The following is an 18,652-nucleotide window of genomic DNA, read 5'->3' as shown; positions in this document are numbered from 1 at the left end:
CAGAGGAGCCAGCCAGGGATGACGCTGACCCACCCGGTCCCCATCCCCCTGGATCCGGCTGCACCGGGGCTGGGACCCGCCTCCCGCGCCGGGATTGTTGTCAGTGAAATAAAGCGCCAGCCGTTTGCTAGAACCTGCCGTGTCCTACGTCTGGGGTGAGGGCGCGTCTCGCCGGCTGAGTGCTCCTGGGTGTGAAACCCTGCCCCAGCCGGCCCCCTTTCCCGCAGCGGGGTGCGTGATCGTACCTGTGCGGAGAGCCGCTCCGGCCACACCTGGCACGTGCCACCAGGGCTGAGCCACGGCTGGGGACACGGGGACACTGGTGCACACTGCCAGGGGTGAGCCACACCTGGGCACACGAGGATGCTGGTGCACGCTCTGCCGGGGGTGAACCATGCCTGGGGACGCAGGTGCACGTGCTGCTGGGGCCGAGCCACGCCTGGGGACACGAGGACACTGGTGCATGCTCTGCCAGGGGTGAGCTACGCCTGGGGACACAGGGATGCTGGTGCACGTGCTGCTAGGGCCACGTCACGCCTGGGGACACGGGGACGCTGGTGCACGCTCTGCCAGGGCCAAGTCACGCCTGGGGACACGGGGACGCTGGTGCACGCTCTGCCAGGGCCAAGTCACGCCTGGGGACACGGGGACGCTGGTGCACGCTCTGCCAGGGCCAAGTCACGCCTGGGGACACGGGGACGCTGGTGCACGCTCTGCTGCTGGTGCATCTGTGCAAACTGCTTCCTGAGCCAAGGCTTGGACCTGTGTGGCTGGGGTGTGAATGGTGCTGATGCACGCCCAGCGATCCTGTGCATGTGGAAACTCAGCATGCATCATAGCCCCCTCGTGCTGCGGCTTGCAGGGCGGCCTGATGCCCGGGTGAGGGGCGCTGAGGCCCTGGTAGCTCAGGTTTGGAGGAGGGAAGGTTGCAGGCCACGGATTGGCCTGTTGCTCTGCCTATCATTTATCTACATCAGCGGATCACGCTCCTCCATTGGAGCGGATTGGTGGGAAGAGACAGACAGGCAGCTCAGCCCAGCCAATGAAGCCTCGAGTAGGATCATGGCGGGAAGGGCTTTAATCCGGCTCCTTCTCACTGGAACTACAGCTTCCAGGATGCAATGCTTCCACTTCATTCCAAGCAGCCGGCTTCCTTCCTTCCTCCCGGTGCATGATGGGATTCGTAGTCCCTCCTTTCTCCCCCTCCCGCCAGAGGCTGCCATATCCCCTGTGTTTTGTAGGCCAAGGCAGACCATGGGGGCCTGGCCTACAGCTGGGGCCAACCTAGGACCCTGTTTATAAGAGTGGGGGGAGGAGTTGGGGCATGACCAGCCCCTGGATGCCTGGGTCCTGCCCCACATTTTCTGGGCCCCACCCTCAGGTCTCCAATGCAACCCCCACCCCGGCCAGCCCCAGTCCTTGGCCAAGTAGGTGCCAGTGAGTCGTGGCCCCCCTGTCTCTGCCAGTGGTGAGGGCCTGTGGGGAGGGCATGGGGTGACAGAGTCAGAGGTATGTGTGGGGGTCCCCCCAACGTTCCTTGCTGTGTGTCTGAGATTGCACACCTGTGTGCATTGGGCAGGGTTCACTCTGCACACGCCTGGGATGGGGGCCGTGCAAGACCGACACAAGTGACGGGTTTTGCAAGTTGCACAGACACATTGGGAGGTTGTGCACACGTGTGTGTGATATCAGGGATGGGTGTAGCACAGGTGCCGTGTACGTAGCTGTCATCCTGATCCTCCATCCCCTTGGCCCCCTCCTCCCTGCCCCAATCCCTCCTTTCCCACCACCCTTTTCTGTCTCTGCCCCACTCCTTCCCCACCCCTCCCTCCTCCTCTCTGCCCAATCCCTCCTTTCCCACCTCCCCTTTTCTGTGTCTGCCCCACTCCCTCCATCCCCTCCCTCTCTGCCCCACTCCTCTTTCCCCCTCCTCCTTTCTGCCCCACTCCCTCCCCACTCTGTCCTTCCTCCTCTCTGCCCTTCTCCATCCCTCCATCCTCTCTCTGCCCCACTCCTTCCTCCTCCTCTCTGCCCAATCCCTCCTTTCCCACCCCCCCACTCCATCCTTCCTCCTCTCTGCCCTTCTCCATCCCTCCGTCCTCTCTCTGCCCCACTCCCTCCTTCCTTAACCCTTCTCTCCTCCTCTATCTCTACCCCATCCCCTGCCTCCCCGTCTCTGCCCCACTCCCTCCTTCCCCATCCCTCCCTCCTTCCTCCTCTCTGCCCCACTCCCCCCGCCCCGTCTCTCTCCCTCCTCCCCCGGCTCTGTCTCGTTCCTCCCCTTCTCCTCCCCCCAGCACGGGATTGTGGGAGGAAGCGGGGCGGACAGAGACACCCAGCGAACATGGCTGCACCGTGATCCGCCTCGCCAGCGGCCGCCGCCTCCCGCAGCCCCAGCGCCAGCGCCGCCAGCGCGGGGCCCGAGCCAGCCCGGCGGGTCCCGGCCGGGGGCAGCGGCGGGCGCAGCGGCGGGGACCCCCCCGCCCCCCCCCCGCCCCGCCGCGCCCCCCCCCCCCCGCAGGGGACGCGCAGGCCGAGGCGCGGCCCCTGGCCCCCCCGCCGGCCCCATGGACAGGAACTACCCCAGCGCCGGCTTCGGGGACCCGCTGGGCGCCGGCCCGGGATGGAGCTACGAGCGCTCGGCCAAGGCCAGGTGAGCGGGATCGGGCCCCCGGGTACGCCCTGGGGACGGGGGGGCTCCCCCACCCTGTGCCTGCAGCCCCCCCGAAATCCGTGCACGGGGGTGGCGGGACGAGGGTCCCCCCCACCTGTGCACAAGGCCAAGCCAGGCTCAGCTTCGGGGGGGGGCAGGCCTATTAGGGATTCCCCTGCCCCCCAATAGGCCTCTTAGAGAGCAGGGTGGGGGGTGGGACAAGCGGGCCCCATCGTGCCCTGGGCAGCACCAACCAGCACCCGGGGGGGGGCTGGGAGCCGTTTGTGGGGGAAGCCCCTGGGGGAGGGGCTCCAGGCACCTCCCCTTAGAGAGCAAGTGCAGACCCCCAGGTCAGGCGACAGGGAACCCAGGAGTCCTAGTGCTCAGCCCTCCCCTCCCCCCCCCAGCTCCAACCCACTAGAACCCCCTCCCGTTCTACAGCCAGAGAGAGAACCCAGGAGTCCTGGCTCCCAGCCCCTGCCCTCCAACCACTAGACCCCACTCCCCTCCTAGAGCTGGTCACAGAACCCAGGAGTCCTGGTTCCCAGCCCCCGCCCTCCAACCACTAGACTCCACTCCCCTCCTAGAGCTGGTCACAGAACCCAGGAGTCCTGGCTCCCAGCCCCCACCCTCCAACCACTAGACCCCACTCCCCTCCTAGAGCTGGTCACAGAACCCAGGAGTCCTGGCTCCCAGCCCCCACCCTCCAACCACTAGACCCCACTCCCCTCCTAGAGCTGGTCACAGAACCCAGGAGTCCTGGCTCCCAGGCCCCCGCCCTCCAACCACTAGACTCCACTCCCCTCCTAGAGCTGGTCACAGAACCCAGGAGTCCTGGCTCCCAGGCCCCTGCCCTCCAACCACTAGACTCCACTCTCCTCCTAGAGCTGGTCACAGAACCCAGGAGTCCTGGCTCCCAGGCCCCTGCCCTCCAACCACTAGACTCCACTCTCCTCCTAGAGCTGGTCACAGAACCCAGGAGTCCTGGCTCCCAGGCCCACTCCCCTGAGATGTCATGGTACCTTCTGAGAGACCTTTCTCTGAATGTGTCTAAAGCAGTAATATCTAGTGGTTAGAGCAGAGGGGTGCTGGGAGCCAGGACTCCTGGGTTCTCTCCCTGGCTCTGGGAGGGGAGTGGGGTCTAGTGGTTGGAGCAGGGGGACAGGGAGCCAGGACTCCTGGGTTCTCTCCCTGGCTCTGGGAGGGGAGTGTGGTCTGGTGGTTAGAGGAGGGAGGGGGGCTGGGAGCCAGGACTCCTGGGTTCTTTCCCCAGCTTTGCTGCAAGCTCTGACCTTCCCTGGCTCTCAGTGTTTCGCTCTGTACCATGGGCTTGAGAGCCGCCCTCCTGCTAAGTTGTGCTGGGACTGCCCCAGTGGGGGCGGGGAGGTAGGGGTGTGGAGGAAGGGGGGCTGCATGGGGGGCAAGGTAGAAGTTTGGGGGGAGGGGGAGGTCAATGGGGAAAGGGAGGAGTGTGGGGAGGCTGTTGGGGGAGGGGGTTTCTTTCCCTCTGGCTCAGCTCTGACCCCCTTCAGCCTGCCCCACTGGTCCCAGCGTGGGGGGCAGGAGCTTGCGTCCCCAGCCCCCAAGTGTGTGATGAGTTTGTGGGTTTCCAGGCTGCTCCCCTGACGGAATGGGGGCCGGGGGGGGATTCCCCCTGGACAGGGGGCGGCGGTGAGTGTGACCTCCCACCCCACTCCCAGACTGCTGGGGAGGTCCTGGCTGCAGGGAACGGGGGTGGGATGCAGTCCCTGCCCCCCAGGCGTTGGCTGTTCCCCACAGCCCCAGGGGCATCTGCATTCTGGCCCCCCCACCCCATCCCCAAGGCACCAATCTCTGTGTGACACCTCCCTGCCCCCCAGCAGCGTCCCGTGAGTGAGAGCTGCTGGTTGAAGAAGCTGGAAGGTGGGGGAGGGGAGCAAGGGTAACTGGGGCTGGGGAGTGGGGCCTAGTGGTTAGAGTGAGGGGGCGGGGCTTGGAGCCAGGACTCATCTGGGAGTGGGGCCTAGTGGGTTTGGGGGCTGGGCATTGGGGTTCAAAGACTGGGCTCTTGTGGGCTGCGTTTTGGGGAGGGCGGGCGGTGTGGGGTGGCGCCCGCCTGGCCGGTGCATTTCCTCTGCCGGCCGCTGCACTGCTGCCTCGGTGCATGCTGGGGCTCTGCTGCATGTCTACTGGAGGCAGGTGCACCTGCGGGGTGGGGGCGAGGGAGGTGCAGGCATCTATCTGCAAGCAGAACCCCCCGACATGGACAATGCATCTGCACACAGCGCAGAGCTGCTGCGGGGTGCAGCCTGCAGGGCTGTGCAGGCACCACATGCTCAGCCGCCTGCGGCCTGGCGTGTGTCTGGTAGACTCAGTTGCCTCTGGATGGTGAAGGGAGTTTTTGGTGCTGCTTGCACCCTTCTGCCGATGGCTGCACCTGCGTGGTACATGCCTTCCCTTGCTGGTGCAGGCCCCTGCACTGCCCAGGCGTTTGCTGCATGGCGCATGCATCCTGCTGGGGGTGGTTGCATGTGCATAACGTGTTGCCATTGCATCTCCCTGGAAGCGGTTGCTCCCCAGCATGGTGCCTACCTTTGCCACACGGTGCACGCACCTGCTCAGTGAATGCATTTGCAAGGGCACAGGCAGCTCTCGGCAGGTTTTTGCACCTCCACGGCCTGTGCATTTACAGTAGTGCATGCATTTTCTGCAAGGAGGTCCCTGGGCGCAGCCCATGCATTCCCTCCGTGGGGTGTGTATCCCTCCACAGGGAGATTTGCCTGTATAGGACATTCCTTTGCATGTCTCTGCAGGCAGTTGTGTGCATATGGTGCATGCATTTTCCATGCTAACTGCAGCTCTCCTGCTCCTGCACAATGCATCTATTTGCTGTGATGCCTGCATCAGTCTGCAGCAGGTTGCATCCCATGTTGCATGCAGTTGTGCATGCATCCCCACAGCAGGGCGCGTCCCTGTGTTGCATGCAATTATGCATGAATCTCTGTAGCAGGGCGCATCCCTGTGTTTTATGCAATTGTGCATGCATCTCTCTACAGCTGAGCGCATCCCCGTGCTGCATGCAATTGTGCAGGCATCTCTCTGCAGCAAGGTGCACCCACCATGCTGCATGGAATCATGTAGGCATCTCTCTGCAGCAGGGCGCATCTCCATGCTGCATGCATTTGCTGTGGTGCCTGCATTTCTCTCTCAAAGAAGGGGCTCCTTAGCGCAGATCCTGCATTCACTGCCTGCTGCATCCGCCCCTTGTACAAAGGAGTGCAGCCACATAGTGCGTGGATTGCCACAGTGCATGCGTCGCTGAGCGGGCCTGGACCTGGGCAAATCCCATGCATTTGTGCCGCGGCGCATACCTCATTCTCCAGACGGCTGCCTGCGCCTGGGGTGTTCATTTGCCTCTCTGGAGAGGTTGCAGCTTTGCCCTGGCTCACGCCTGCATCTGTCCGCAGCGAGTTGCATCGAGGGCCTGCAGCCTGGGCCAAGCCTTCGCTGCATGGCACATGGATCCTTCAGCTCCCAGTTGCGCCTGCCCAGCATTGCATGCCCCAGCGTGGCCCTAGGCCGCCAGGAGGAAGGGCGCGTCTGAGGGGTTCAGTGCTGGGTGCAGGCACTGGTGTGGGGAGTGGGGGCGGCTGAGAGCTAGGACTCCTGGGTTCTCTTGTAACAGGGAGAGGGGTGTCCTTGCTGGGCAGAGCTCAGGGTCTGATTGGGGTACGGTTCCCAGCTGGGAAGTTCCCTCTGCTTAGTAGGTGGTTGGAAAAATCTAAACCTGTCTTCACAACTCTTGGGGATGGAGGGGAGCCCGGGGAGCTGCGGGTCGGGAGTGAGGGGCACCGGCAGAGCTGGGGGGCCCAGGGCTGGGCTGGCAGGGGCTGTGGGTCGGGAGTGAGGGGCACCAGCAGAGCTGGGGGGGGGCCCAGGGCTGGGCTGGCAGGGGGCTGCGGGACAAGAGTGAGGGGCACCGGCAGGGCCGGGCTAGCAGGGGCTGTGGGTTGGGAGTAGGGGGCACCGGCAGGGCTGGGGGGCCCAGGGCTGGGCTGGCAGGGGCTGTGGGTTGGGAGTAGGGGGCACCGGCAGGGCTGGGGAGCCCAGGGCTGGGCTGGCAGGGGCTGCGGGTCGGGAGTGGGGGGCACCGGCAGGGCTAGGGGGCCTAGGGCTGGGCTGGCAGGGGGCTGCGGGTTGGGAGTGGGGGGCATCGGCAGGGCTAGGGGGCCAAGGGCTGGGCTGGCAGGGGGCTGCGGGTCAGGAGTGAGGGGCACCAGCAGGGCTAGGGGGGAGCCCAGGGCTAGGCTGGCAGGGGGCTGCGGGTTGGGAGTAGGGGGCATCGGCAGGGCTGGGGGAGCAGGGATGGGATGGGGGGGCTGTGAGTCGGGAGTGAGGGGCACCGGCAGGGCTGGGGGAGCAGGGATGGGGTGGGGGGGGGGCTGTGCATCTCCGTTTTGGTGCCAGGCTCCTTTCTGTGCTGCTAGCGAAGCTGGGAAGTGCGTGTGGGGGGGGGGGAATCAGACATCTGGAGCCAGAGCCAGGGACTACGTTTCCCAGAATGCCCTGCTGTCACCAGCTCCTGTTCCAGATGCTGGGAGGGGGATGGGGGGAAACCTTCCCGCTTCTCTGAGCCATGGGGCTGGGGCTGGGGGATCCATGGGGCGGGTTCTGCTTTTCCAGGGTCTGCCTGTGGGGGAGACAACTGGGCGGGGGGGAATCCATGGTGAAAGCACCTCCCCCACTGCAGGGGGATCACTGATGGAACTGGTGCCCCCCAGAGGGGACAGGCCCCGGGCTCCATTCCCTGCCCCCCGAGCCAGCCAGTCCCCGCCCTGGGCGCTGAGGCCCCAGGCCCCATTCCCTGCCCCCCTAAGCCAGCCAATCCCTGCCTTGGGGCTGGATGGGAGCCGGTGCCCCCTAGAGAGGAAAGGCCCCACGTCCCACCCCTCAGGAGCTGGGGGCAGGGTTGGGGGGGCATGACTGTCACTGATGCTGTCCTCCCCCCCTCCCCAGCCTGGTGTACGGCGGGTCCCGGACGTCCCATCCCGACACAGACATTCTGCACCGCCAGGCCTACGCCGCCCCTCACCCCCTGCAGGGCTATGCCACGAACCACCACCCCGCAGGTACGTCCCCGTCTTCTCCCGCTCGTGCGTCCGTCCATACTCCTGGCCGTGTGCCCTTCCCTGTGTCTGTCCATCCGTCCGTCCTCCTGCTGTGTGCTCGTCCCACTGTGTGTCCATCCGTCCGTCCATACTCCTGGCCGTGTGCCCTTCCCTGTGTCTGTCCATCCGTCCATCCTCCTGCTGTGTGCTCGTCCCACTGTGTGTCCATCCGTCCGTCCTCCTGGCCGTGTGCCCTTCCCTGTGTCTGTCCATCCGTCCGTCCGTCCTGCTGTGTGCTCGTCCCGCTGTGTGTCCATCCGTCCGTCCTCCTGGCCGTGTGCCCTTCCCTGTGTCTGTCCATCCGTCCGTCCTCCTGCTGTGTGCTCGTCCCGCTGTGTGTCCATCCGTCCGTCCTCCTGGCCGTGTGCCCTTCCCTGTGTCTGTCCATCCGTCCGTCCTCCTGCTGTGTGCTCATCCCGCTGTGTGTCCATCCGTCCGTCCTCCTGGCCGTGTGCCCTTCCCTGTGTCTGTCCATCCGTCCGTCCTGCTGTGTGCTCGTCCCGCTGTGTGTCCATCCGTCCGTCCTCCTGGCCGTGTGCCCTTCCCTGTGTCTGTCCATCCGTCCGTCCTCCTGGCCATGTGCCCTTCCCTGTGTCTGTCCATCCGTCCGTCCTCCTGCTGTGTGCTCGTCCCGCTGTGTGTCCATCCGTCCGTCCTCCTGGCCGTGTGCCCTTCCCTGTGTCTGTCCATCCGTCTGTCCTCCTGGCCGTGTGCCCTTCCCTGTGTCTGTCCATCCGTCCGTCCTCCTGCTGTGTGCTCGTCCCGCTGTGTGTCCATCCGTCCGTCCTCCTGGCCGTGTGCCCTTCCCTGTGTCTGTCCATCCATCCGTCCGTCCTCCTGCTGTGTGCTCGTCCCGCTGTGTGTCCATCCGTCCGTCCTCCTGGCCGTGTGCCCTTCCCTGTGTCTGTCCATCCGTCCGTCCTGCTGTGTGCTCGTCCCGCTGTGTGTCCATCCGTCCGTCCTCCTGGCCGTGTGCCCTTCCCTGTGTCTGTCCATCCGTCCGTCCTGCTGTGTGCTCGTCCCGCTGTGTGTCCATCCGTCCGTCCTCCTGGCCGTGTGCCCTTCCCTGTGTCTGTCCATCCATCCGTCCGTCCTCCTGCTGTGTGCTCGTCCCGCTGTGTGTCCATCCGTCCGTCCTCCTGGCCGTGTGCCCTTCCCTGTGTCTGTCCATCCGTCCGTCCTGCTGTGTGCTCGTCCCGCTGTGTGTCCATCCGTCCGTCCTCCTGGCCGTGTGCCCTTCCCTGTGTCTGTCCATCCCTCCGTCCTCCTGCTGTGTGCTCGTCCCGCTGTGTGTCCATCCGTCCATACTCCTGGCCGTGTGCCCTTCCCTGTGTCTGTCCATCCGTCCGTCCTCCTGCTGTGTGCTCGTCCCGCTGTGTGTCCATCCGTCCGTCCTCCTGGCCGTGTGCCCTTCCCTGTGTCTGTCCATCCATCCGTCCGTCCTCCTGCTGTGTGCTCGTCCCGCTGTGTGTCCATCCGTCCGTCCTCCTGGCCGTGTGCCCTTCCCTGTGTCTGTCCATCCGTCCATCCTCCTGCTGTGTGCTCGTCCCGCTGTGTGTCCGTCCATCCGTCCTCCTGCTGTGTGCTCGTCCCGCTGTGTGTCCATCCGTCCGTCCTCCTGGCCGTGTGCCCTTCCCTGTGTCTGTCCATCCGTCCGTCCTCCTGCTGTGTGCTCGTCCCGCTGTGTGTCCATCCGTCCGTCCTCCTGGCCGTGTGCCCTTCCCTGTGTCTGTCCATCCGTCCGTCCTGCTGTGTGCTCGTCCCACTGTGTGTCCATCCGTCCGTCCTCCTGGCCGTGTGCCCTTCCCTGTGTCTGTCCATCCGTCCGTCCTCCTGCTGTGTGCTCGTCCCGCTGTGTGTCCATCCGTCCGTCCTTGTGGCCATGTGTCCGTGCCGCTGTGTGTCCACCCGTCCGTCCTCCTGCTGTGTGCTCGTCCCGCTGTGTGTCCATCCGTCCGTCCTCCTGGCCACGTGTCCTTCCCTCTGTGTCTGTCCATCCGTCTGTCCTCCTGCTGCGTGCTCGTCCCGCTGTGTGTCCATCCGTCCGTCCTCCTGGCCGTGTGTCCGTGCCGCTGTGTGTCCACCCGTCCGTCCTCCTGCTGTGTGCTCGTCCCGCTGTGTGTCCATCCGTCCGTCCTCCTGGCCACGTGTCCTTCCCTCTGTGTCTGTCCATCCGTCTGTTCTCCTGCTGTGTTCCCCTCGCTCTGTGTCTGTCCATCCATCCGTCCTTGTGGCCATGTGTCCATGCCGCTGTGTGTCCACCCGTCCGTCCTCGTGGTCGTGCGGCTGTCTGTCCGTCCTTCCTCCTGGCCGCGTGTCCCTCCCTCTGTGTCTGTCCCTCCATTCTTGTGCCATGTGTCCGTGCCGCTGTGTGTCCACCCGTCCGTCCTCGTGGCCGTGCGGCTGTCTGTCCGTCCATCCTCCTGGCCGTGTGTCCCTCCCTCTGTGTCTGTTCCTCCATTCTTGTGCCATGTGTCCGTGCCGCTGTGTGTCCACCCATCCGTCCTCGTGGCCGTACGGCTGTCTGTCCATCCATCCTCCTGGCTGTGTGCCTGTCCTGCTGTGCATCTGCTCCTCCCCCCACCTGTCTCTCTGCAGCCCCTCGTCCGTCTGTCCCTGGCTGTCTGTGTGTCCACCTGCCCCTCTCCGCCGCCTGGTCTGCCCTCCATTATCCATGGGTCTGGTGCCCTCTGCCTGTCTCCCCCCCCAGGCCTCGCTCATCTCCACTCTCTGCCTGTCTGCTTCTGTTAGACCTACCAGCACTCCCACAACGCCCTGCCCCTGTCTGCCTGTCCCATCTCTGCCCCCGTCTCCCCATCCGTCCGTCTGTCTGCCCTGCCCCCGTCAGCCCACCCCAGTCTCCCCTGTCTCTGCCCCCGTCTGCCTGTCCCGTCTCCTCGTCTCTGCCCCCGTCTCCCCATCCGTCTGTCTGCCCTGCCCCCGTCTGCTCCCCCCAGTCTCCCCTGTCTCTGCCCCCATCTGCCTGTCCCGTCTCCCCGTCTCTGCCCCTGTCTCCCCATCTGTCCGTCTGCCCTGCCCCCATCTGCCCTGCCCCGTCTGCCTGTCCCGTCTCCCCGTCTCTGCCCCTGTCTCCCCATCTGTCCGTCTGCCCTGCCCCCATCTGCCCTGCCCCGTCTGCCTGTCCCGTCTCCCCGTCTCTGCCCCCGTCTCCCCGTCTTTGCCCCCGTCTCCCCATCCGTCTGTCTGCCCTTCCCCGTCTGCCCGTCCCATCTCCCCGTCTCTGCCCCTGTCTGTCTGTGCCCCCCTCACTGTCTCCCCCCCGCAGGTCTCTCGGGGCTCTTCGAGACGGGACTCCATCATGCCAGCAGCGCCACCCCCGATGCCTCCGTCATGAACCTCATCTCGGCGCTGGAGTCGCGGGCCCCCCAGCCCGGCCCCTCGGCCTCCTCGCTGCTCTCCCAGTTCCGCACCCCCTCCTGGCAGACAGGTATGTGGGGGTGGGGAGAGCCCCCCCAGGGGCAGGGTCTGTATGGGGACACTCCCAGCTGGGGCGGGGCATGCCCCTGCTCCTAGGCCTTAGCTCCGCCCCCTCAGCTAGGCCCCCGCCTCCCCCCTTAGCCCCGCCCCCTCAGCCAGGCCGGGCTGCCCCCCCTTAGCCCCACCCCCTGTTCAATCCCCTCCCCAGCTGGGCTTGGACTGGCTTGAAGCCCCACCCCCAGCCCCACTGTAGGACCCAGATCTCCCAACGGGGGCCTGTCCCGGGCGGGGGCTGTGGGTGCAGGCGGGTGCCGCTCCATTCTCTGACACCCCGCCCCCCCCCCGTTTTCCCCCCCAGCCATGCACACTCCAGCCCCGGCTGAGCTCTTCATCTCGGGCGCCATCCCCGGCTCGGGCACCTTCCCATCGTCCTCGGCGCTGTCGGCCTACCAGCACCCGGCCTCCTTCAGCGGGCGCAGCTTCCCGGTCACCTCCTCGCTCAGCCTGCAGGACGCAGCCTTCAGCCCCAGCTCCAACGGGCTCCTGTCCCCGCACGACCCGCTGCTGCACATCAAATCCTCCCAGGCCAGCGTCCCCTCCTCCCTCAGCTTCGACCGGCTGGGCAGCGCCGTGCTGGGCACCGGGCTGCCCTCCCAGAGCTCGGCCTACCGCAGCGCCCAGGAGTCGGCCTCCCGCCACCTGCCCTCCCAGTTCAACCTGCTCTCGTCCTCCCTGGGGCCCCCCTCGGACCAGTCCTCGCAGCTGTACAACACCTCGGTCTTCTCCAGCTCGCCCGCCGCCTCCATGGAGCGGGCCGTCCCCCGGCAGGACAGCGTCATCAAGCACTACCAGCGTCCCTCCAGTGCCCAGCCGCAGCTGCCCGCGGCCCACTCCCTGCAGCACTTCCTGAGCTGCGGGGGCAGCTACCAGCAGATGTCCCACCGCGCCGGCCTCTCCTGCAGCCCGCTGGGCGAGCCCTCGCCTGCCGGCTCCGAGGGCTCCCAGAAGCCGCCCCAGGCCCCCCGCCAGGAGCCCGGGCAGAGCTACCGGCCCATCATCCAGTCGCCCGGCTACTCGGGCGCGGCCGCCGGCGGCTCCTCCAAATCCAAGAGCTACTCGGCCTCCCGCCAGACCCCCCGCTCCACCGCCACCCCCAAGTGCCAAAGCAGCTTCTCCGTCTCCGTCGCCAAGCCCAGCTCGGTCATCGCCAGCCAGTCCCAGGCCTACTCGCCCGGCCAGCCCCAGAGCCTTCTGTCCATGAGCCAGCCCCAGAGCTACGCCGTCAGCCAGCCCCAGAGCCTCTCCTCCGTCAGCCAGGCCTCCCAGTTCAGCGGCAGCCAGGCGCAGGACCTGACCAGCGTCAGCAAGGCCCAGAGCTACGGCCCGGGACAGGCCCAGCCGGGCGGGCAGGGTGGGCAGGGCGGGCAGGGGCTGCAGCCCTGCGTGAGTCAGAGCCAGGCCTTCTCTCCGGAGCAGCTGCAGGGGCTGTCGACGGTGGGTTACAGCGTCCAGGCCGAGCCCCATGTCTCGGTGAGCCAGACGCCCAGCTACGGGCCGGCCCACTCCCAGGGCATGCCCACCGCCAGCCCCTCGCTGAGCTACAGCACCGGTCACTCGCCTGCCATGCCCAGCCACCCGCAGCCCATCGGCTACGCCCACGGGCAGAGCCTTCCCGACTCCAGCCCCTCACAGATTGGCCGACCCCTGCAGTCGCCCACGGCCGCCCGGCCCCAGAGCGTGAACTCACCTGGGCAGTCCCAGAAGTACCTGACGTCGGTACTGTCGCCTTCCTTCATGCAGCCGGCGCATGGGCAGAGCTACCCAGGCGTGGAGCGGGCGGCCTCCTACGGCAAGGCCAAGGCCGAGTCGGACCTGCTGGCGGCCGAGCGGGCGGAGGACGAGGATTTCCTCATTCAGCACTTGCTGCAGTCCCAGACGCCGCCCCCCCGAGGGCCGGCCGAGGGGCTGGTGCAGTGCGAGGAGCGGGGGGCCAAGGGGCTGGCTTACGGGGGGCTCAGCAAGTCGGAGGAGCGCTACCACCTGCAGAGTGTCATCCGCACCAACTCCAACCTGGACAGCCAGGGCCTGGAGCTGTCCCTGCAGGGCCTGAAGGAGAAGAAGAAAGGGGAGCGGCCCCACGCCCGCTCCACCCCAGAAGCGCTCGCCACCTCCGTGGTGCATTACACCCACCAGGCCGGCTCCATGGACAGCTACGCCCAGGACATGAAGAAGTCGGTGGAGCATCTGCAGGCTGGGGCCAAGGACCTGGGCCAGGCCCACTCCTACCTGCAGAAGACCCCTGAGCATGGCCCCCAGCCCCACCGCATGGTGGGCGAGCCCCCACCCATGGAGCTGCTGCCCGGCCAGCAGGGGGCGCCACTGCTGCTGGACTCGTCCCCCGACCTGCCCCAGCTCTCCCTGCCCCCTCCCCAGCAGCAGCAGCAGCAGCAGCAGTCCCAGCTGCTGCAGTCGGTGCTGACGCACACCCAGAGCCAGCTGCATCCCCGGGCCAAGGTGCACCTGCTGGAGCCGCAGCGCCTGCACCCGCCCGAGCCCCCCTCGCCCCAGCTCCAGCTGCAGGCTCTGGAAGCTCACCTGCACCAAGCCCACGTCCGCTCGCAGGGCCTGGACCCCCAGCAGTCCCCCCAGCTCCAGGGCCAGCTGCAGGCCGAGAACATGGAGGTGCTGGGCCAGTCCCAGGAGATCCAGGACTTCCTGGAGCCCGACCTGAGCCTGGAGTCTCACCTGGGCCAGGGCGGGGCCGGCCTGGAGCCTGACTCCTCCCAGCAGGTGCCCCAGGCCCAGCTGGAGGCCAAGGACCAGTTTGAGAGCCCCAGCCCGCAGGGCTCCAAGCAGCGCTTCGTGCCCCTCACCTCCATCTGCTTCCCCGACTCGCTGCTGCAGGACGAGGACCGCAGCTTCTTCCCCGGCATGGAGGACATGTTCGGGCCGGGGGCCTGTGGCCCCGACGACTTCCCCAAGCCCGGCTGCGGGGAGGACGAGCCGCCCAGCCTGGAGCGGGCCGAGGGCCTGAAGGGGGGGGCCAGTGGCTACGACATGCTGCCGGCCGGCCAGGGCTACCAGGGCTATTGCCCCAGCGAGGGTGGGGACGGCTCCCACCTGGCCATGGAGCCGGTCAAACACGAGCTGCCCTCCACCGTCAACGCCGAGCCGCTGGGGCTGATCCAGGCGGGCCACGGCGGGCCGGAGGGGGCGGCCAAGCCAGGCCTGACCTCGCCCATCTTCTGCTCCTCCAAGCCCAAGAAGCTGCTGAAGACGACCTCCTTCCACCTGCTCAAGAAGCGGGACCCCCCGTTCCAGCCCCCCAAGAAGGCCTACGCCCAGGAGTACGAGTTCCAGGACGACGAGGACAAGGCCGACGTCCCGGCCGACATACGCCTCAACAGCCGGCGCCTGCCCGACCTGCTGCCCGACCTGATCTCCAGCTGCCGGGCACGGCCCAGCCTCAGCCCCATGGGCGACATCGACTTCTGCCCCCACCACAGCGCCGCCGACGGCCCCAAGAAACGGGGCCGCAAGCCCACCAAGCCCAAGCGGGACGGGCCCCCCCGGCCCCGCGGCCGGCCCCGCATCCGGCCCCTGGCCGAGCCCCACGGCGTCCTGCCCCCCGACGGCGCCAAGAAGCCCCGGGGCAGGGGGAGGGGGCGGGGCAAGAAGGGGGGTGAGGAGGGGGGCGAAGGAGGGGCCGGCGCTGAGCCCCTCAAGCCACTCAAGGTAACGGGGAGGGAGGGGCCCTGGCTGGGGAGGGAGGGGCTGGGGGTGTTGTCCTGGCTTTAGAGGGAGGGACTTGGGGCCTGGCCCTGGCTCAGGAGGGAGGGGTTTGGGATGGGGGCGGGGCCCTGGCTGGGGAGGGAGGGGTTTGGGATGGGGGCGGGGCCCTGGCTGGGGAGGGAGGGGTTTGGGATGGGGGCGGGGCCCTGGCTGAGGAGGGAGGGGTTTGGGATGGGGAGGGAGGGGTTTGGGATGGGGGCGGGGCCCTGGCTGGGGAAGGAGGGGTTTGGGCTGGGGGCGGGGCCCTGGCTGGGGAAGGAGGGGTTTGGGCTGGGGGCGGGGCCCTGGCTGGGGAGGGAGGGGCTGGTCTTTGGTTCCCAGCAAGGCTGATCTATTGAGGGATGTGGGGGGGTCCTGGGGGTCAAGATCTCCCAGGCTTCGGGGCCTGGGGGCGGCAGGGAGCCTGGAGAAGGGGCGGCCCCAGCTGGGCTGTCCCGTCCCCCCCAGCTCCCCTGAGCCCTGCTCTCCCCCCAGATCAAGCTGGCGGTGCCCAAGGGCGGCGAGGGGGCCCCGGCAGAGCCGCCCGCCCCCGGGCCTGCGCCCCCCGAGCCGGGGCTGGACAGCAGCCAGACGCGGGAGAAGATCAAGGCAAAGATCCGGGAGGTGGAGGAGAAGCAGCCGGAGATGAAGTCGGGTTTCATGGCTTCCTTCCTGGACTTCCTCAAGTCGGGCAAGCGGCAGCAGCTGCCCACGGCCGCCGCCAGCCCCCCCAAGACCCCGCGGCCCCCCACGGCCCAGCCCCATTTCGGTCTGGCGCCCCCCCTGCTGCCGGGGGCGCTGGACGGAGCCGAGGGCGAGGGGCTGGTCATGAGCTGCACCAGCCCCTGCAAGCGACTGGACGAGGAGCTGAAACGCAACCTGGAGACGCTGCCCTCGTTTTCCTCCGACGAGGAGGACTCGGTGGGCAAGAACCAGGACCTGCAGAAGAGCATCTCGTCCGCCATCTCCGCCCTGGACGACCCGGCCGAGCGCAAGGAAGGCGACGGGGCCGGTGGGTGCCACGTCCCCCCGGGGTCTCCCTGCCTCGCGGGACCCTGCATCCCCTGGGCCCGCATCCCCCTGGGGGTTCCTGCGCTTTGCATCCCCCTGAGGTTCCCCGGCCCACGTCCCCTGGGGATTCCCCTACCTCACGGGACCCTGCCTTCTCCCCGGCCTGCCTCCCCCTGGGGGTCCCCCTGCCTCGCGGGACCCCGCATCCCCCCGGGGGTTCCCCCACTTCTCATCCCCTCGGGCTCCCCCTGCCTCACGGGACCTTGCATCCTCTCGGCCCACATCCCCCGGGGATTCGCCTGCCTCGCGGGACCCTGCCTCTTCCCCAGCCCATGTCCCCCCCCCAGGGTCCCCATGCCTTGTGGGACCCTGCATCCCCCCGGGGGTTCCCCCAACTCGCATCCCCCCGCATCTCCTCCCCTGCCTCACATCCCCTCGGGAGTCCCCCTGCCTCACGGGACCCTGCATCCCCCCCAGCCCGCATCCCCAGGGGGGTTGCCCCACCTTGTATCCCCCTGCATCTCCTCCCCAAGTGTTCTCCCTGCCCCGCATCCCCCCTGCCCCATACCGCCCTGCATTCTCCTGGGATGATCCCCTGCCCTACGTCCCGCTGGTGGGTTCTCCTGCCCCACATCTCCCCTGCCCTGCATTCCCCCACTCCACATCCCCCTGTGGCTCCTCACCCCATGGCCCCCCATGTCTTCCTGGGGTGTCCCGCCACCCCATGCCTCCCTGCCCCATGGCCCCGTGCATCTCCCCACCCCGCGTCCTCTGGGGTGTCCCAGCATCCCCCTGCCCTGTGTCCCCCAGGACCCCCGGGGCCTTTCCCTGCCCCCCCCCCATCCCTGGGACATCCCCACCTCCCTCTGCCCCAGGTCCCCTCTTGTCCCTGGGGCTGCTGAATCCCCTGTACTCTGCTGTAGAGTGCCCCCAAACCTTTTTGGGTGCCTCCTATTCCCCTATTATGGGGTCCCCCAGTCCCTTGCTCCCCAGGTTGTCCCCCACCCCAGCTCTTTAGACCCTGCCCCACTCACTTTGGTCCTCCAGGGGATGGCCCTACCCCCATGGTGCTTCCCCCCAGGACCCCCAGTCCACACCCCAGAATCCCCCAGAGGGCACCCTCTGACCCCTGCACTAACCCTACTCCCTCCCCACCCACAGACGCCCCCGTGGTGGAGGAGAAGCCGCTCAGCCCAGCCCCCTCTGAGGCCTCCCAGCAGGAGCCCCCCCCGGCCACCTCCCCGGCCTCGCCCCCCGAGCCCCCCCTGCCACCCCCCGAGGGGCCCCCAGCCCAGGCCTCCCCTGAGCTGGAGGAGCTGGAAGACGCGCGGCCCCTGCACCTGGCCAAGAAGCAGGAGACGGCGGCCGTGTGCGGCGAGACGGACGAGGAGGAGGCAGAGAGTGGGGGGGAGGGGATCTTCCGGGAACGCGACGAATTCGTCATCCGCGTGGAGGACATCCAGGCCCTCAAGGTGGGGGGCTGTGGGTCAGAAGTGAGGGGCACCAACAGGGCTGGGCTAGCAGGGGGCTGCGGGTCGGGAGTGGGGGGCACCAGCAGGGCTGGGCTGGCAGGGGCTGCGGGTCGGGAGTGGGGGGCACCAGCAGGGCTGGGCTGGCAGGGGCTGCGGGTCGGGAGTGGGGGGCACCAGCAGGGCTGGCGGTGCATGACCAGGGCTGGGCTGGCGGGGGCTGCGGGTCGAGAGTGAGGGGCACCGGCAGGGCTGTGGAAGGTGGGCAGGGGGCTACAGGTCGGGAGCGAGGGGCACCAGCAGGACTGACGTGGGGCAGGGCTGGGCTAGCAGGGCCTGCGGGTCGGGAGTCAGGGTCACTGGCAGAGCTGGAGGGGGCAGGGCTGGGTGGAAGGGGCTGCGGGTCAGGAGTGAGGGGCACTGGCAGAGTGGAGCGGGGGGCAGGGCTGGGCTAGCAGGGGGCTGTGACCCCCTCTCCCTCTGTGTCTCCAGCTAGCATTGCAGACGGGCCGGGAGCCGCCCCCCATCTGGCGGGTGCAGAAAGCCCTGCTGCAGAAATTCACCCCCGAGATCAAGGACGGGCAGCGGCAGTTCTGTGCCACCAGCAACGTGAGTGTCCCTTGCCCCCCTCCCTCCCCAGAGCATGGGGTGACCCTGCCCCACCTCACTGACAGACCCCTGGTGCCCCATCCCAAGCCAGCCTAGGGATTTTCCTGTGTCACCCCCGGGGGATGCTCGTTGGGAGGAAGATCCTGGCGGAGGGGGCCGTGCCCCATGAGGACGGGGTGCCCGGGGGCCACGTTCCCAGCGGGGGCGGGGACACTGGGGAGAGAAGTTTCCGTCTCTGTTCCCGGCTCCCCTTTCGGACGGGGGAGTCGAAGACACCCCAGAAGCAGCCTCCTCCCTCCCCTGCCTTTCCTCTCTCCCCCCTGATCTCTGCTCCCCTCTCCCCCACCAAGTACCTGGGCTATTTCGGGGACGCCAAGAACCGCTACCAGCGTCTCTATGTGAAGTTCCTGGAGAACATCAACAAGAAGGATTACGTACGCGTCTGCTCCAGGAAGCCCTGGCACCGGCCGCTGCAGGCCGTGAGGTGAGGAGGGGTGCAGAGAGGGAGGGGGGTGCACCCTGACCCCTCCCTGGCGTGTTTCCTGCCCGCTCTG

The 18,652-nt window shown here is 67.7% G+C and overlaps 1 protein-coding gene across 1 annotated transcript in view; it reads left to right on the top strand.

The window, feature by feature from the left end:
• Positions 1–2,533: 2,533 nt before the first annotated feature.
• The window catches only part of PRR12 (proline rich 12), a 28,595-nt gene continuing 12,476 nt past the window's right edge, over positions 2,534–18,652 (top strand). Inside the window, exons 1-8 of the mRNA XM_050928014.1 lie at positions 2,534–2,653; positions 7,649–7,761; positions 11,087–11,248; positions 11,597–14,973; positions 15,505–16,021; positions 17,182–17,492; positions 17,982–18,098; positions 18,449–18,582. Coding sequence (XP_050783971.1) covers positions 2,568–2,653; positions 7,649–7,761; positions 11,087–11,248; positions 11,597–14,973; positions 15,505–16,021; positions 17,182–17,492; positions 17,982–18,098; positions 18,449–18,582 — 4,817 coding nt within the window. The 5' untranslated portion in view covers positions 2,534–2,567. The remainder of the gene's footprint in view (positions 2,654–7,648; positions 7,762–11,086; positions 11,249–11,596; positions 14,974–15,504; positions 16,022–17,181; positions 17,493–17,981; positions 18,099–18,448; positions 18,583–18,652) is intronic.

The sequence above is a fragment of the Gopherus flavomarginatus genome, chromosome 18, assembly GCF_025201925.1.
Source record: "Gopherus flavomarginatus isolate rGopFla2 chromosome 18, rGopFla2.mat.asm, whole genome shotgun sequence".
NCBI lineage: Eukaryota > Metazoa > Chordata > Testudines > Testudinidae > Gopherus > Gopherus flavomarginatus.
Note: the sequence above shows the minus strand (reverse complement) of the source record. Positions and strands in the feature narration are given on the sequence as shown.